Below are 15,304 nucleotides of genomic sequence, written 5' to 3'. Positions count from 1 at the left end.
CAGGGTCCTATGTTAAACTAAGTTGGTGACTATCTTGGATGATGGTCATTGGATCAGGTTCAAAGTAACAACATTTGGTCAGCACCTCATAAGAAACATTCATGCCATGTTTGGTTCCATTCCATTCAGTGGTTCTTTATAAGAAGTTCAACATGTAAAAAATATCTATGATGACGGAAGCCAAGTGATGAGAATAGCTTACATGGCCCTTCAGGCCAAGTGAGCTAAACAGGCAAAAAACAACACAGCCAGCTGATCTCCAAACTGTTTTTACCAAAGTTTTATTCGATTAAATCTGTCACACAAATTACACTTAAAAACACACATGGTTTACTATAAGTAGACAAAATATACTGTTTATAAATTATTACAATATCTAGACTACATGCTTTACAATGACATTTTACTTTACCATTATAATTGTATATAAAAATAACAGATAAATTCAATGTTTGATTTCCCTTTCTAATGCCATATACAAACCTTATTGAGCTGTACATGTATTGACTAGATAGTAATTTGGTTCTAAAGAGGTCAATTAGCTGACTGTTTATATATTAAAGCAAGTTAGCATGATATTAAGCAACACACAATTGAAAAATAGTTTTTTTTTCTGGTTAAAGCCTTGTAAAACATAAACAAATACTGTAAATTCAGAAATTATTGCGATTTTTTTTGACAATGGACAAAATGCAAGATTAATATTGCGATGTCAGGAAAATCTGCAAACAGATATATGCATAAGATACCAGAATGCGAGTTCTTATTATTGAGATACTAACCTAGTCACATTATTCCCATAAGTTAAAACCTCACAATAATTTCTGAATTTACAGTAATCAATAAATCCATCTCTGTTTATAACTCTTTTTTTAACAAAAATAACATTTCAATTCTTTCAAAGAACTTTCATTATGAAAATTCTTTGTTGTTCTCAAAATAATGGAAGTTTTGCAACAGATCTTCCCTATTTGATAAATCCATGTAAAATCTAACAAAGTAAACTAAAAAATCCTAAAACTATTGTAGTGAACTAAATACATCTAAAACCATGTGAACAACATACCCTAATTTTTGAAGTAATGATTTTACTACATGTATAAAAACTTAATATTGATATATAACATGTGTAAATATGTTTAAGAGGAAGAGAAACACATTTTTATAGGAGGTTCTTATACCCCTCGAGATGCATCTTTGAAATAAGTAACACGTTATCTGAAATTTGAACATGAATGTTCATTTTTATAAAGGTAAAAACGACAAAAAAATAATTACCGTAAGTGTATCATTACTGATAAGCTAAATGAAAGGAGTATGCATTTACACAATATAACACACAAATAACCTCACACAAAATTCATTTGATAAAAAACTTGCTGTTATTTAAAATATCAGACCATTGTATTTACAATTATTACTGGACCACCAGTTAAAATTTATAGACAATTAGGATAAATATTTACATCAATACAAATATAAAAGCACCCTGAGAACATGACAGCCTCTCTCCTGTTTTAACAATTAAAGTTCAATTACAATAAAAGAACAAATCAATAAATAGTTTAACATTGTATAGCAGATCGGTTGAATTAGTTGTAAGATTGCTTTAAAACATCAGACAATAAGTTGAAAGGAAACTTGATTAAATTTCTTTGAAGAAGTCCATTAACCTCTATCTATTTTGTTTAATGCACAGAAGTATTGTACGGACATTTAGCAAATATTTGTACAATAAACAGTGCTAAAAGACACATTGAACGTACAGAAAGGCATCGGGTTGTGCCCTGTGCTGTAGACCTATCTGTGACATTGAGAAATATAGCAATAACAGAACTTTTCTTTGTGTTAAATGAATGCAGGGATTTGATATACATGTACTACATTTGTATATCTATTCATTTCTATTTCTCAAGGAAAATTACTTTACATTTTGAGGAATTAATTGCAACAACTATGTGTTATGATATTTTTGTTTTGAGCTTAAATAAAATAAAGCAATCACCAAGCAATCATCCACAAACCCTTGAACAGGAATTGGCAACGTGCAGTTAGAAAATGGAAGTTTTTTTGTTTTTTTTTATAAATATTAGAACAATGTGTGCAAGATTTTACAATGGCCTGCTAGATTCATCCCAGTCAATAAAGTTGTATTAAGATATGCTCCATATAGTCCACTCCAATGTTCTATAACTAAACTAAAAGTCTCATAACTCTGATATAACACTTTTGTATATTTCGTAATAAAAGGGACCTTCCCTTTATAGAATAAAATACTTAAGTGTCTTTCGGCAATCTCTAGAAGTGCTTGCATCATTTGGAGGGGAAACTGACAGTCTATTTGACGGACTGAATATGTATACCATAATATGTACGTTGCTGACAATGTATAATAATTCTTTCTTAATGCCCAATTTTAAAATATAACATAACAATATAAAACTAAATAACTTTATATCCAAATACAATAAAAAAAAACAAAAAAAAACAATGCTACAAGTATTTTCCATAAGAACTGGTTAATCCATTTTACGGTAGAATACCCATCAAAATATAATTCATATTATGGTACCGTTAATGGTATCGTATTGTATATTATTCTATTTGTCAACATTCCTTCTATGAAGGATTTTAGAACTAAAAAAAACAAAAGATTTTCCAGTCTCTAATTACTATCTATTTAACATTGGTAGATTTCCCCTTTGACTCCCTTTACCAGCAAGGGATACAAATAAAAATGAAAAAATGAAAATAAAAACGTACAAGTTAATCGATAAAGGTATAATGTACATGTGTTGGTATGACACAAATGCCCTGGGACCAGCCAATTGTTTAAATGTACAGTATCTCAAACTCAAATAAAGATCATCTATATCAGGGGCATACAATGGAAACACTGTGTACATGGGTTTATAGTGTGGATATTTTTGACAGACCTGAAAGTTCTGCAGGAATAACAGTAAATTAACAAGAGTACACTTTCGTGGATATTTCAACATCCATAGGCTGTAATTTTTGCCAAAAGTTGGTCAACCAGAATGGAACATAAACTTAATTTGTAAGTCATTATTTAAAATCACTTGTGTTTCAAACATCATATCAATATATGCAGGGTAACTATAAAAGCCTGAACGACTGTTTGAATTCTGAATGACAGAGGCCAAATAATAGAACAATGGACATTGGTGATATAACATGCCCAGGCCACTTAGAAGAATGAGCATAAATATCAGTGTCTTGGAACAGAACCAATTCATGGAAGTATCACCCATACATAAAACACCATGGATTACATTTTGAAGTTGTCTACCTGTCAACTACACGGTTGATAAGAAATCAATTCTAGTAATACAACATTTAACCCATATAATGATTAATAATAAACAATATAACCCAATCAATGATAAATGATAAGCAATTTACTCCCAAAATGCAGATACCAAGAAACAACATGGAGACAAAAAATAACACCACAGATTTGTTTTATCACAAATATAACCCGAAATGAACAAATTTAATAATTTAAAAACAAAATCTCTTCTGCCACCTCCTAATTCATTTGTCAAAGTTTATGAAAATAAACATATTAAGTTAACCTTGCTTTCAAAAAAGAACTGCATAAAATAAGTATATTTCAAAGTAACTTTATAACTAAATCTAACTTTTATTTGTATAAATAGTATAATGCTGAACATATTTTTGTTACTGCAATAAGAAGATGCATGCGTTGGCGTGTTAAACACACTCAAACTAGACTATGAATGGCAGAATAATAATAACTTGAAATGCAAAGCAGTTGATAGAGCACCATATGCATAAATTCATTACATTTGAAAAATCAATTACTATTAAGTTGTGTTTGACTGCAGTGTGACATCAAGAAGCGTGGCTTGGTCATGACCTGGTGAGATTACAGAACAATTTCCAGTGCAGTCTATTACGAGTCCAATACAGTAAGATAAAATATGATATTATTGATGTACATACAATTGATAATGAATGACAAATGATGGCTTCATCTTAAGTGAAACCTGGGGCCTGATGAGCTAATAATAATAATATCACAACAGATATTCTCTGGGATAGATACAACCAGATGACCATCATACTTGGTTTTTATATATCAAACATCTCAGAAACTAACTTTGGTTAAAACAGATATATACATATTGAAGTTATCACTTCTTGACAACTGTTTGTGATTTAGATGAATCTTTATCCTTCTTTGGAGATACATTCCTTTCTTTTGGTTTCCTTTTCCTTGTTTTCTTTTTGTTATGGTATTCCTTTGCCAGTACAAGTTCACTTTTCAGTTCTTGAGACATAGGTTTTGTATGATCAAAGTCAAAATTACAAAGAACACAACTTGAATGCAACTGTAAGAAAAACAAAACCAATTATAATTTGAATATTGTGTAGAATATTTACAGCAAAAGTGATAGTTATACAAGGTATTTATAAACTGGCAGCTGCTGAAATTAAAATTGTTGTTAAAAGACCAGTTGGTTCATGTTATCTCTACATGTTTCATAAAATTGATCTCTTAACATTACATTGGTTATAATAAACACTCTATGCTTCCTTTTATTTATATATAGCTGAAATCAAATTTTTATGGGTTCTCTATAATCCTTTTTTTTGTTGTTGCTTATAAAGGGTGAAATTGCCATTTCAGAAAAGCTATACAAAAAACAAATCTTACTCCAATATTCATGCATAAATATGAAAAAATTTTATTAACATGTTCTCTTGTAATATTAAGGAGTTCTTTATACATATATCTTTATTCTAAGTTTACCTTACTTTTCATCTTGATTTCAAACTTGGGACAAAAATAAAATGTTAAAAAAATACTGTGGTAGATACAGGATAGACTTTCCTCTACTGTAGAAAATCATGTCTTGGGATTTGTTTTTTTTTTATTTATACTGCTTCTGTGGTTTATACCTCACAACTCCTTCCATATGTTTTGGTGACAGTTATATTGGTGACAGATATGTAACAGAAATTTCATTCTTAAAAAAAACTTATTTCTTATCAGGTATGAACTATAACTGTGTTATCCACTTACAGGACTTTGTTTCTTTCTGAGTTCAAATGAAGTGTCCCTTCCAGCTTCACCTGAAAGACAAAATTAACTGAATAGTTAAACAGCTGAACACCAAAAGATGATGTAATTATTGTTTATCTGGCTCTGATTAAAATGTACACAGAATGGCAAGTAATGAGACATCCAAACTAAAATATGGATGCTTTATCCCGAATCAAAGGCCTCTAATATAGGGGTAAACACATGACATCTGAACATTTTTCTATTTTACAAATAAACTCTCCTGGTCTGCTACCAATTATGAAATCCATATGATTTTAAATATCTTTAATAAACTTAGTGTGTTTTTTTGAAAATTGTTCTATACATCATAAGAATAGGACCAACAGGAAGAAAACAATTGTAAAAAACTACCATTTTTCTTTTAAAGCAAAATTGAAAAAAAAGTAATATGTAGGTGATTCTCTTTCCAGATACTACGGCTTCCACAACCAATAAAACTGACCCCCACAAACTAGCACAATAGTGCTGCAAGTGGTGTTACACACCAATTTATTGAGGCAAATCCTGTGGAAATAATCTGAGTTATACAAAATAAGAAAAATAATTTACCTTTAAACCAGTTTACTGTATATTGTGTAGTCTCTTTCATCTTAGAACTACCACATATTTTTCCCAGCAACATTTTTTCTCCTTGGCCATCTTCTTCACTCGTTTTAGCCATAAGACATTTCCCTGAAACATCAATTTTAACCATAGTTACATAACCTTTCACATCAATTTTAACCATAACTAGATAGCCTTTCACATCAATTTTAACCATAGCTACATAACCTTTCACATTAATTTTAACCATAGCTACATAACCTTTCACATTAATTTTAACCATAGCTACATAACCTTTCACATCAATTTAAATTCATAAGCTATCATTATATTTTCTTATACAATAAAGCTATTGACTCTGATATTCATTGTCTGGTAATAGATGACATAACTGATAGAGAACACACTTTATCGTCCTTCCCTCCGCCTATATCACCCTGCTCTGTTGCTCCGTCATACTCGTATCAAGACTTCAAAACGAGACCAGGCATTAGAAGAAGTTATCAGCGACTTCAAAATGCTAGAGGAGATGTTATCAAGCTTGCTTTTGTCAAGCGTAAAACTGTCTTAGGGAGAAAGAAACGACAAGTAATAGAACAATAAAAATATAATCGGGTTTTCTTCATATAGATATCGTAAAATATCAGCCGCTCACTTGCCAAAGAGGTTCACATTGTGGCTTGCGGCTGATATTTTACGATATCAATGTGTAGAAAACCTGATAATCTATAGATATTTCTGTCTACTTTTTGATACCCCTGCATATATTAACTTCAGTAATGTAAGCATCAGATAATAGTGACAAAGATATTATTTATTAATTTCTCTTCAAAGGAAAATAAATCAAATTCATATACATTTTACATGTAATAAACAAAAAATGCTACTGAAAGGTCTATTACTCAACAAAGAGAACAGCTAAAATAGTGAAAATTGAACTCAACCTTCATTTAGTCACAGGAAACATCATATCTAAATTTGAAAAGAATTTGTTAAAGCTTTTTCATGTTAAAGAATGGATACTGTAAGTCATCTGCCCACCGTACATCCCAAAATCAATAACCAATTTTTCTTTTTGAAAATTTGGTAAAAAATTATATACACAATCTCACTGGATCCTTTGCTCACAGCACTTTCTGATTGAAAATTTATTCATGTATTGCTTTGAAATTTTTGTTATACTGCACTCGTTCTATGTGAGCAGTCAAAATGCGTTGACTGTATATTTCTATGCCATATACGGTCACTGACCTGATATCACTTTTCCTCATGAATATTTAAATAGAAATTGTCGAAATTATATTTAATTATTCATACGACCTCTTCAACCTGTTCTTGTTTCCAATGTAAACAACGATGCGTTTAACGACTCAAACTTGTTTCTTTTGCAATTTTTGGGAAAACATATTTCACTTATTAATATTTTTTTGTTTGCAACCTATAAATCATTATGTTTTATGTTTATTGATAATATTTTAGTCTGCAACGAATTCGTTCATCATTGATTGAGGTAATGATGTACATTTCATCGTGTTTTATATTTCTCCGTCTGTGTGATATGAGGCCTTTTTAAAGGGGGATTTTTCCCAATATTTAAATCAAATAAATAACATTAACACAATAAACAACAATTGAAAATGGTTTTTTTAGATTGCAGTATAAAGACAATAATAGTGCATTGACTTGACATATCAACGATATAAGGATTCGGCCCGAAACGAGGAAAATGCTCGGCACAGCCTCGCATTTCCCCGTTTCTAAGCCTCATCCTTATATTGTTGATATGTCAAGTCAATGCACTATTATTGTCTATTTATACAGTATCATGTATATATGAAAAACTTGTGTCTAATCCATTTGTTTTGAAAAATAAAATATGTTTAAACTATGTATATATACCATATATCCACTTTTTCCAATGATTTATACATCAACCTACCTGTTTCAACATTGGTTGCTTTCATATCTACTAGTTTCAACTTTGGTGGTATAATAGTTGAAGCATCAGACTTATCAGATCTAAAATAAAAACATACGTAAAATGTGAAGTGAAATTGTTATTTCTTGAGTCAAAACAATATTCTTCAAGTGAAATGAACCTAATTATAACAAGTTTAACTGCCTACCCCTGATATTTGGAAAACAAGAAGTTGATGAGTAATGAATTTGAAGCCAGATTGTTGATTCCATATTTCAGTGTGCTTTGATCTGCAGTTAATGAGAAATATGACACAAAAGAAGAGGTATAATAAGAGCAAATATTTGGCCTCTGAAATCACAAGATATGTAAAATTATTTAGGATTTTCAAAATTCGTTAATTCATTAATAAACCAGCAGGTTAACTTTAATACAGAAAGGTTACTTTTGATGATATCCTTACATGCTGAGATTAACATATTTGAACTTTTATGACCATTTTACACAAATTTTATGGACAAGCTAGACATTCATGATCAACAGCCTTACCCAAAAAGATTTATTACACGTTAATATCTGTGTAAAATATATCTTGTAGCAAATTATCTTTTGGGGAAAATCTGTTGCTCATGTCTAGGTATTATTGACAAGATCTCAAAATGAGGCTACTTTGGCAGTTAATGTAGTTTTCAACCTTCGGAGCGGGAGTTTAATCAAATCTGCAAATAAATTGTGTCATAGCTTATATATAATCTTTATTTAAGTGTAAACCCAATAGCGGATAATGCCAAGTTTTTATAATCCTTTTGTTGAAGTTATCTTCTCATTAATACACCTTTAAATAAGCTTACTCGCTGTCGTCATGGTCAGTACTATGACGTGGTGACTGTATCGTAGCAGCATCAACAGATTTCCTATGATGTGATATTTTACTTCCTTGTACAGGCTCTTTCACATTTTCTGTTAGTGATTCAAACAATGATTTCTCAGTGTTTCTTTTGTTTTTGTCCGTTTCCACACTATCAGATTTTTCTGTGGATGATCTATGAGGAGTTATGGGCCCTGATGATTGAGATGATACTGTTGTAACTGTAGCTGTCTTAGGTTTCTTAAACGTCTTAGAATTATCTATGGTAGGATAAGTGTTATAATTATATCACAGCTCAATAATAACATACATTGTAATTCAAACAAAATCTCTATATACCACAAGCATTAAAATACATCAAACTATTACACACCATTATAAAATTCTCAATGAAGATTTAGACATATTAATAAAAGGTCATGAAATACCAAAGAAATCATACATTAATGATCACAAATTTCTAAAAAATTGCTAATATATTTGTTTACTTTTGTAAAACTGTTTAATGTTATGATAAAGAATTGTCAGTTTATTAAAAAACATTTCAAATTTATTGACGATTATGGGGATCCATGAAAAATGTTTTGATGTTATGTTTTGTGGAAGATGATAGATACCTTATAAAGTGATATAAAAAAAACCCACCATTTATGTTAAGTAGTCTGATCTTAAATTACACCAGTGACACAATTGAAAAATCTCAGTTCTTACTATGACTAATAATGTCATAACAAAATATGGGTAAGTGCAAGAAAAGTTGTCTTTTCACTTATTAATTTTCTCTACTTATTACTTCCATCTTAATTAAGGTCTTGTAAAAATATAGATGCTAATATTTGTTCTGAGTGTATAATCAGATAAAATGTTTATCTGATAAGAGTATAACACTTTATATAAATAATCAAACCTGATGAATGATCTGAATGACTGTGATGTTTTCTTTTCTCTGTCTTTACTTTTATTGCTACAAAAAAAGATGGACAATAACAGAATACAATTGTTATATCTATAAAACAATTACTGAAGATTCTCATATAATTTTGTGTGTTAATTATTGCATTTAATTTATCAAACTACGAAAATAAAGATTGATTAATAGCCTAAGATGTCTCTTTCAGACTTATTTTTTTTACCTTATAACTTATAAAACAACCATTACAAAATAACCACTTTCAAGAAAAATTTGTATTAAAATATGTGAATCAATGTCTGATGGTTAAGGTTTCTAATGCTCCATATATTATATTTTGATAGGAATTAAGTAATAACCTTGACCCATCAAGTATCAGTCAATTTTACAAGTATGCAAAGATTTATAGGTTTGATGGCCTATAAATAATTTTTAAATATCTTATTTAGGATTTCAAGGTTATAACTTTGTATTGAATGAGTCAAGCTAACGCCTTGAAACCATTTAAAAACCCAGACGTCAAATACATAACATCCATAACTCCTCTTTTACCTTTCTTTTCATCAGATTCGCTGTTTTTTGTTGTTTTGGACCATACAACCTTTGTAGCTGTAACACAAAAGAAACATTTTTTTGTTACATATATGTTGACTATCTAAAAATTATAATGAATTCTCTTATGGTAGGATACCTGGTGAACAACATGTGGGTATGTCCTTAAACAAAACATTGTTAACATTATTTAAGAATTTAACACTGATGGTGCAACATTTCTTTATAATATAAGTATGTGGGAAAGCACAATTTTCAGCATCAAACAGTTACACTACATAATTGATGTGGCTAGTTATATTAGTTTAATTTCAATTCCATGTAAACCGAAGGAGTTTAAATATGGAAACTTATTTATTTTTATTCCTAGTAACTGTGACATTGACCTTAGACATACTCACAACCAGTGTGTGTCTATTGAATACAATTGTGGAAGATAAATTAATTAATTCATTGTTTTTTAAGAATCAATGTGTTCTAAAATAATATATAATTAACCAGATGCTCCACAGGGTGCAGCTTTATACGACCGCAGAGGTCAAACCCTGAACAGTTGGGGCAAGATGGACACAACATTCAAGCTGGATACAGCCCTGAATTTGGATTGTGATTAAATAGTTGACACAGCATAGGTTTCCGACACAGAATGAATGTGGTCTAATGAACTTGAAATTTTTTTTGTGCTTTTTAGCAATTCACTATGATATTGAAGGTTAATTCCCTGAAAAAAAAATATTTGAAGAATTTTCTTTTTAATTTCTGAAATCTGAAATGAGAAAAATTGTACCCACACCTCACAAATTCTTATTTACTCTCCCCCCCCCCCCACAACACCCCATTTCACCTCCCCCTTTCCTGTATCCCAAAAATAATATCAATTCAAATTTCTAATGGAGTTTGTAACAATAACTATACTCCTTTAAATACATCATAAAATATTAAAATATAAAATGTCATACAGTCATGGTTAAAATTAATATTAATTAATAGTAACTTCTAAAACAAAATCTACAGCTAGTCACCTCAAGACAATCATCATTTCTTTATACATCATTTTCAAGCAGTGTAAGGAAGGTAATCAAACATATATTTTTATGAAGCCCAGATGGTTGTGAGGTCTAGCGTGCTGGTTACAGTGCAGGTGATTTGGTGTCACAATATCTTAGTAGCATGGGTTCGAATCCCAGCGAGGGAAGAACAAAAAATTTAAGAAAGCAAATTTCCAGATCTAACATTGTTTGGTTGATGTTTAGACGAGTTGTATATACAGAATGTACACAGCCATGTATCACCATCACTGCTGGTGATACGATGGATAAATCTGTTGTAGAGTTGTCACTGGTTCAGATGTACTTATAAATATAACTATTTCTGTGACAATACTTTACATTAATTTGTAGGATCCTTTACTATAGATAATTTAGCTGATCTGTAAAAATAACATCTTCATGCCTTATATATCATGTACTGAGTACAATGCTAGATTAAAACTAATGTGGAAAGGTAACACCCGGCCACCGAAAGCTTCATTTTTTTAAACCAGGTGGTCGTGTGGCCTAGCGCGCTGGTTACAGTGCAGCCGATTTGGTGTCATGATATCTCAGTAGTATGGGTTCAAATCCCGGCGAGGGAAGAACAAAAATTTTTTAGATCTAATATTGTTTGGTTGATGTTTAGACGAGTTACATATATATATTTAACAGTATTCTTTAAATGGAATTGGATTACCTCCCTTACACTAATTTTAAAATTGTCTAAATTTTCATTTAACCAGAAAAAACCTTGTTTTTCCCCTTTTTTTGCCAACTGATTCCATAACCATCCCTTTATATTATAGAAACTTGTAGTGTAATTTCAGAGAGATCCGTACACTTAAACACAAGTTATTGTCGGTAAACTAGAAAAATGCTTGTTTTTGGCCCCTATTCCTACATCATGTACATGTTCGAGGAAATTGACCCCAAACTCAATCCATGCCTTTCCTTTGTTATATGGAACCTTGTGGTACAATGTTAGGGAGATTCATACAGTTACTCTCAATTATTGTCCTGACACTAAAAAATGCTTGTTTTTGGCCCTTAATTCCTAGACTGTTTGCTTCATTACCCTTAAAATAAATCTCAACCTTCTAATTATGGTATTAAACATTGTGGTACAATTTCAGAGCAATTGAAATACTTAAACACAGCTCATTGTCCTGAAAATAGATAAATGCTTGTTTTGGGCCCTTATTCCTAAACCTTTGGGACCATAACCCCCAAAATCAATCCCAACCTTCCTTTTAAGGTTATAAACATTGTGTTAAAAATTTATTGATTTCTATTTACTTATACTAAAGTTATTATCTGAAAACATCTGTCTTCAGACGACGCTGACAATTACGACAACGTGATACCAAATATATGCCCAAATTTTTTTTTAATTTTTGCAGTCGTATAAAAACACATCTACTCAATTTTTCAAATCACTTGACATTCATTACATAACTATAAGTAATATCAAAAATAGACTATAACTTATTTCACTTTCTTCAGTAATTAAATATTTATTTCTTGTACGCACCTTCTGCATGAATTGTGTCACAGATGCTTGCTACAGCATCAAGTGAAGGTATAAGTTTAGAAAATTTCCTCTCTGGTAGGTATTTCTCTTTGTTCTGTAAACTTTCAATGCTGGCACATTTACACTTATCAATTACATCATGTACCCTATAATCAAAATACACTTTGTTATAAATTTTATACATACATGTAAGTATATTATTTTAAAATTTTATACTCCCTGTTTAAATTAATACAAATCTTTCTAGGTCAGTTTCAATATTACTGCAACCCTCCTTAATTTGATCATTTTATCTTGATCATTGATTATACAACACATATTTTTTCATTCGATTAAGAAACTTTTTATCAATTGTGCTTTATCAAAAGACAAATTTCTGCTTGGCATGTTCATTTAAAGGTGTACCACAGTCAACATTGAACAACTGGTTAAATTAAGTCTTAAAATGTATAAATTCAAACATCATAATTCTTAACATAATATTGATTATTTACAATTTCTAACAAAAAAGTAACATATTGACTGTTCTTATAATCTTGACAAATCAGACACAGAAAGTATTAAGGTGATATCCTCAAGAAAAATTGAGTAGCTAGATGTGTGCATTCATGGATGCTCTAAAGAAAAGTGAGCTTTATTACCTGAGAAGTATTCAAATGGTACATATCAAATAAAATTGTGACAAGCTGGTAAATAAATAACAAAATGACATATTATTTTTCTTACTCTTGTGGAAGTACTGTTGCTAAAGTCAAGTCAATTTTTGAGAAAAATGTAATTGCCCTGGTGATCATTCTAGATGCTGCATTTTCTAAGTCTCTGATCCTATCAAGTTCTCTAGTCAACTCTGAAATGTTCTGACTTTCAAACTGTTTCACATATGCAACCAAAGTTTCTTGTTTGGCTGAAAAATATATATAGATTATAACAAGTCTTGTTGTTTAGCTGAAAAAAGTATAGATACAATTCCCATGTCTCATAGATATTTCACCAGGAACAAAATAGTCATGCTCTACCATAGAAACTTATATAAAATTAAATGTATACCGTTTTCTTTTTTCAGTGTTATTATCTTAGTTTGTTCTATCTTGTTTGGTGTTGGTGCTGTTGTTACGGAATCTAGCATTAATTTATTTTCTGGGTATCTGGATGTTCCCATCACCAGTAGCTTTGTATCCCTTTAGTTTTTAAACATCATAATGTGTATCTGTCCTATCTGAGCTATTCAAATATAAATGTAACATTATTCAACCAAAACAACACTTTCTAAACAGTAATTATAAGGAATACAATATTATTGCAAGATTTTCAGTTTAAGATCTAAGTTTGGTGCTTTTTTTAATTATGTGGTGGGTTGATATGTCATTGGTGATCTTTTGCTTTTATTCATATTTCTATGTTGTGATGTTACACTATTGTTACAGGTAAGGGTGAAGGTTGGAACTTTCTAAACGTTTAGACCTGCTGCTTTTGTTTGCACTTCTCCTAAGTAAGGAACCTGATGTTCAGTAGATGTGATTTATAAGTGTTTCTCATTTCTTATTTTAAAGAGTTGACCGTCGGTTTTCCTGTTTGAATGGTTTAACATTAGTCATTTTTGGGGCCCTTTTTAGCTTACTGTATGGTCAGAGCCAATGCTCCATGTTGAAGACCGTACTTTGACCTATGATGTTTGTTCTTTTTACAAATTATGACTTGGATGGAGTGCTGTCTCATTGGCACTCATGCCGCATCTTCTTATATCCATCTGATCTTTAAATATTACCATGTAAGATATTTTGAATTGCATCAAATCGTTTCCCAATATCTTTAATCAAGTTCTGTGATGATTCCTACAAATCATAAAACAGTTATAGCATCATTGAGTGTAAAACATTGTTAAACATTAAACATTTGCTAAAATTTCTCTTGTGGGGGTATATTTTTGATACAAAACTTTGTGATTAATTTTGTTAAAGTGTATTTGTTCATATTTATTTTGTAATTAAAAGTATATATCTTCTCTTACAACTACAGATTTCTATTGTTACTACATTTGGAGTATTTGTATCATGTAAAGTTATGAATACAACCAACCAATAGCACAATTCAGAGGATCAAGAAAGGAGGGGTTCAAATTACAGTTTTCAGTCTAAAATCAACAAAAAAAGAAGGCCCTTGCTCTTGAAAAAGATAAATGGGGAATATGTCCATGGGACACAGATGATACCCCTATTTGCATATCATATAAAGTAAAAAAAAAAAGCACATAACTTTTCATATCATATAAAGTAAAAAAAAAAAAAAGCACATAACTGAAGAAAGGTAAAATTAAAGCTTCCCAAATTTATACTTGATCTGAGTTTTGTGGTAATAAGTTTTGTGTAAAAGTATCATTACATTTGGTTGAGGCAAACTTTAGTCACAGAACAGAAACACAAAATTCACCGATTAACTTAAGAACACTAAAAGAGATTCCACCCAATTTCAAACTTGATCTATATTATGTGGTAATAAGCATTATGTATAAGTTTCATAACATTCTATTGATGCAAACTAAAGTAAGAGAACGGGAACGAAAAATTCAGCAATTTTACCAAAAGTAAAAGTGGTATAACTCTAGAATGATTACAGGCACGCCACCAAAATTCAAACCTGATCTGCATTTTGTAGTAATAAGCCTTGTGTATAAGTTTCATAACATTTGGTTGAGGCAAACTAAAGTTAGAGAACGGAAACCAACTTTGGGACGTAAGGATGGATGTAAGTGAACAGAAGGACAAGGGTAAAACTTTATGCCCCCCCCCCCCCCCTACAGCAGGGGCATAAAAATTGTGATGATAAATTTCTGAATCCTGT

At 30.6% G+C, this 15,304-nt stretch overlaps 1 protein-coding gene across 6 annotated transcripts in view; it reads right to left on the bottom strand.

Annotated features, from left to right (window-relative positions):
- Positions 1–264: 264 nt before the first annotated feature.
- Positions 265–15,304, bottom strand: part of LOC139514672 (DNA ligase 1-like) — a 32,147-nt gene continuing 17,107 nt past the window's right edge. For 5 of the 6 annotated variants that reach the window (XM_071304129.1, XM_071304132.1, XM_071304135.1 and 2 more), the window contains 10 exons: positions 14,232–14,298; positions 13,193–13,370; positions 12,467–12,612; positions 9,905–9,961; positions 9,350–9,406; positions 8,426–8,702; positions 7,596–7,675; positions 5,663–5,785; positions 5,072–5,121; positions 2,101–4,376 (listed from right to left, as the gene is read on the bottom strand). In XM_071304129.1, the coding sequence (XP_071160230.1) occupies positions 4,179–4,376; positions 5,072–5,121; positions 5,663–5,785; positions 7,596–7,675; positions 8,426–8,702; positions 9,350–9,406; positions 9,905–9,961; positions 12,467–12,612; positions 13,193–13,370; positions 14,232–14,298 (1,233 nt within the window). In that variant the 3' untranslated portion in view covers positions 2,101–4,178. Of the gene's footprint in view, positions 4,377–5,071; positions 5,122–5,662; positions 5,786–7,595; positions 7,676–8,425; positions 8,703–9,349; positions 9,407–9,904; positions 9,962–12,466; positions 12,613–13,192; positions 13,371–14,231; positions 14,299–15,304 lie in introns of all 6 variants that reach the window. The other variant, XM_071304130.1, reaches the window with a different exon arrangement.

Source organism: Mytilus edulis, chromosome 3, assembly GCF_963676685.1.
Source record: "Mytilus edulis chromosome 3, xbMytEdul2.2, whole genome shotgun sequence".
Classification (NCBI taxonomy): Eukaryota; Metazoa; Mollusca; class Bivalvia; order Mytilida; family Mytilidae; genus Mytilus; species Mytilus edulis.
The sequence above is the reverse complement of the archived record's forward strand: the minus strand, read 5'-3'. Positions and strand labels throughout refer to the sequence as shown.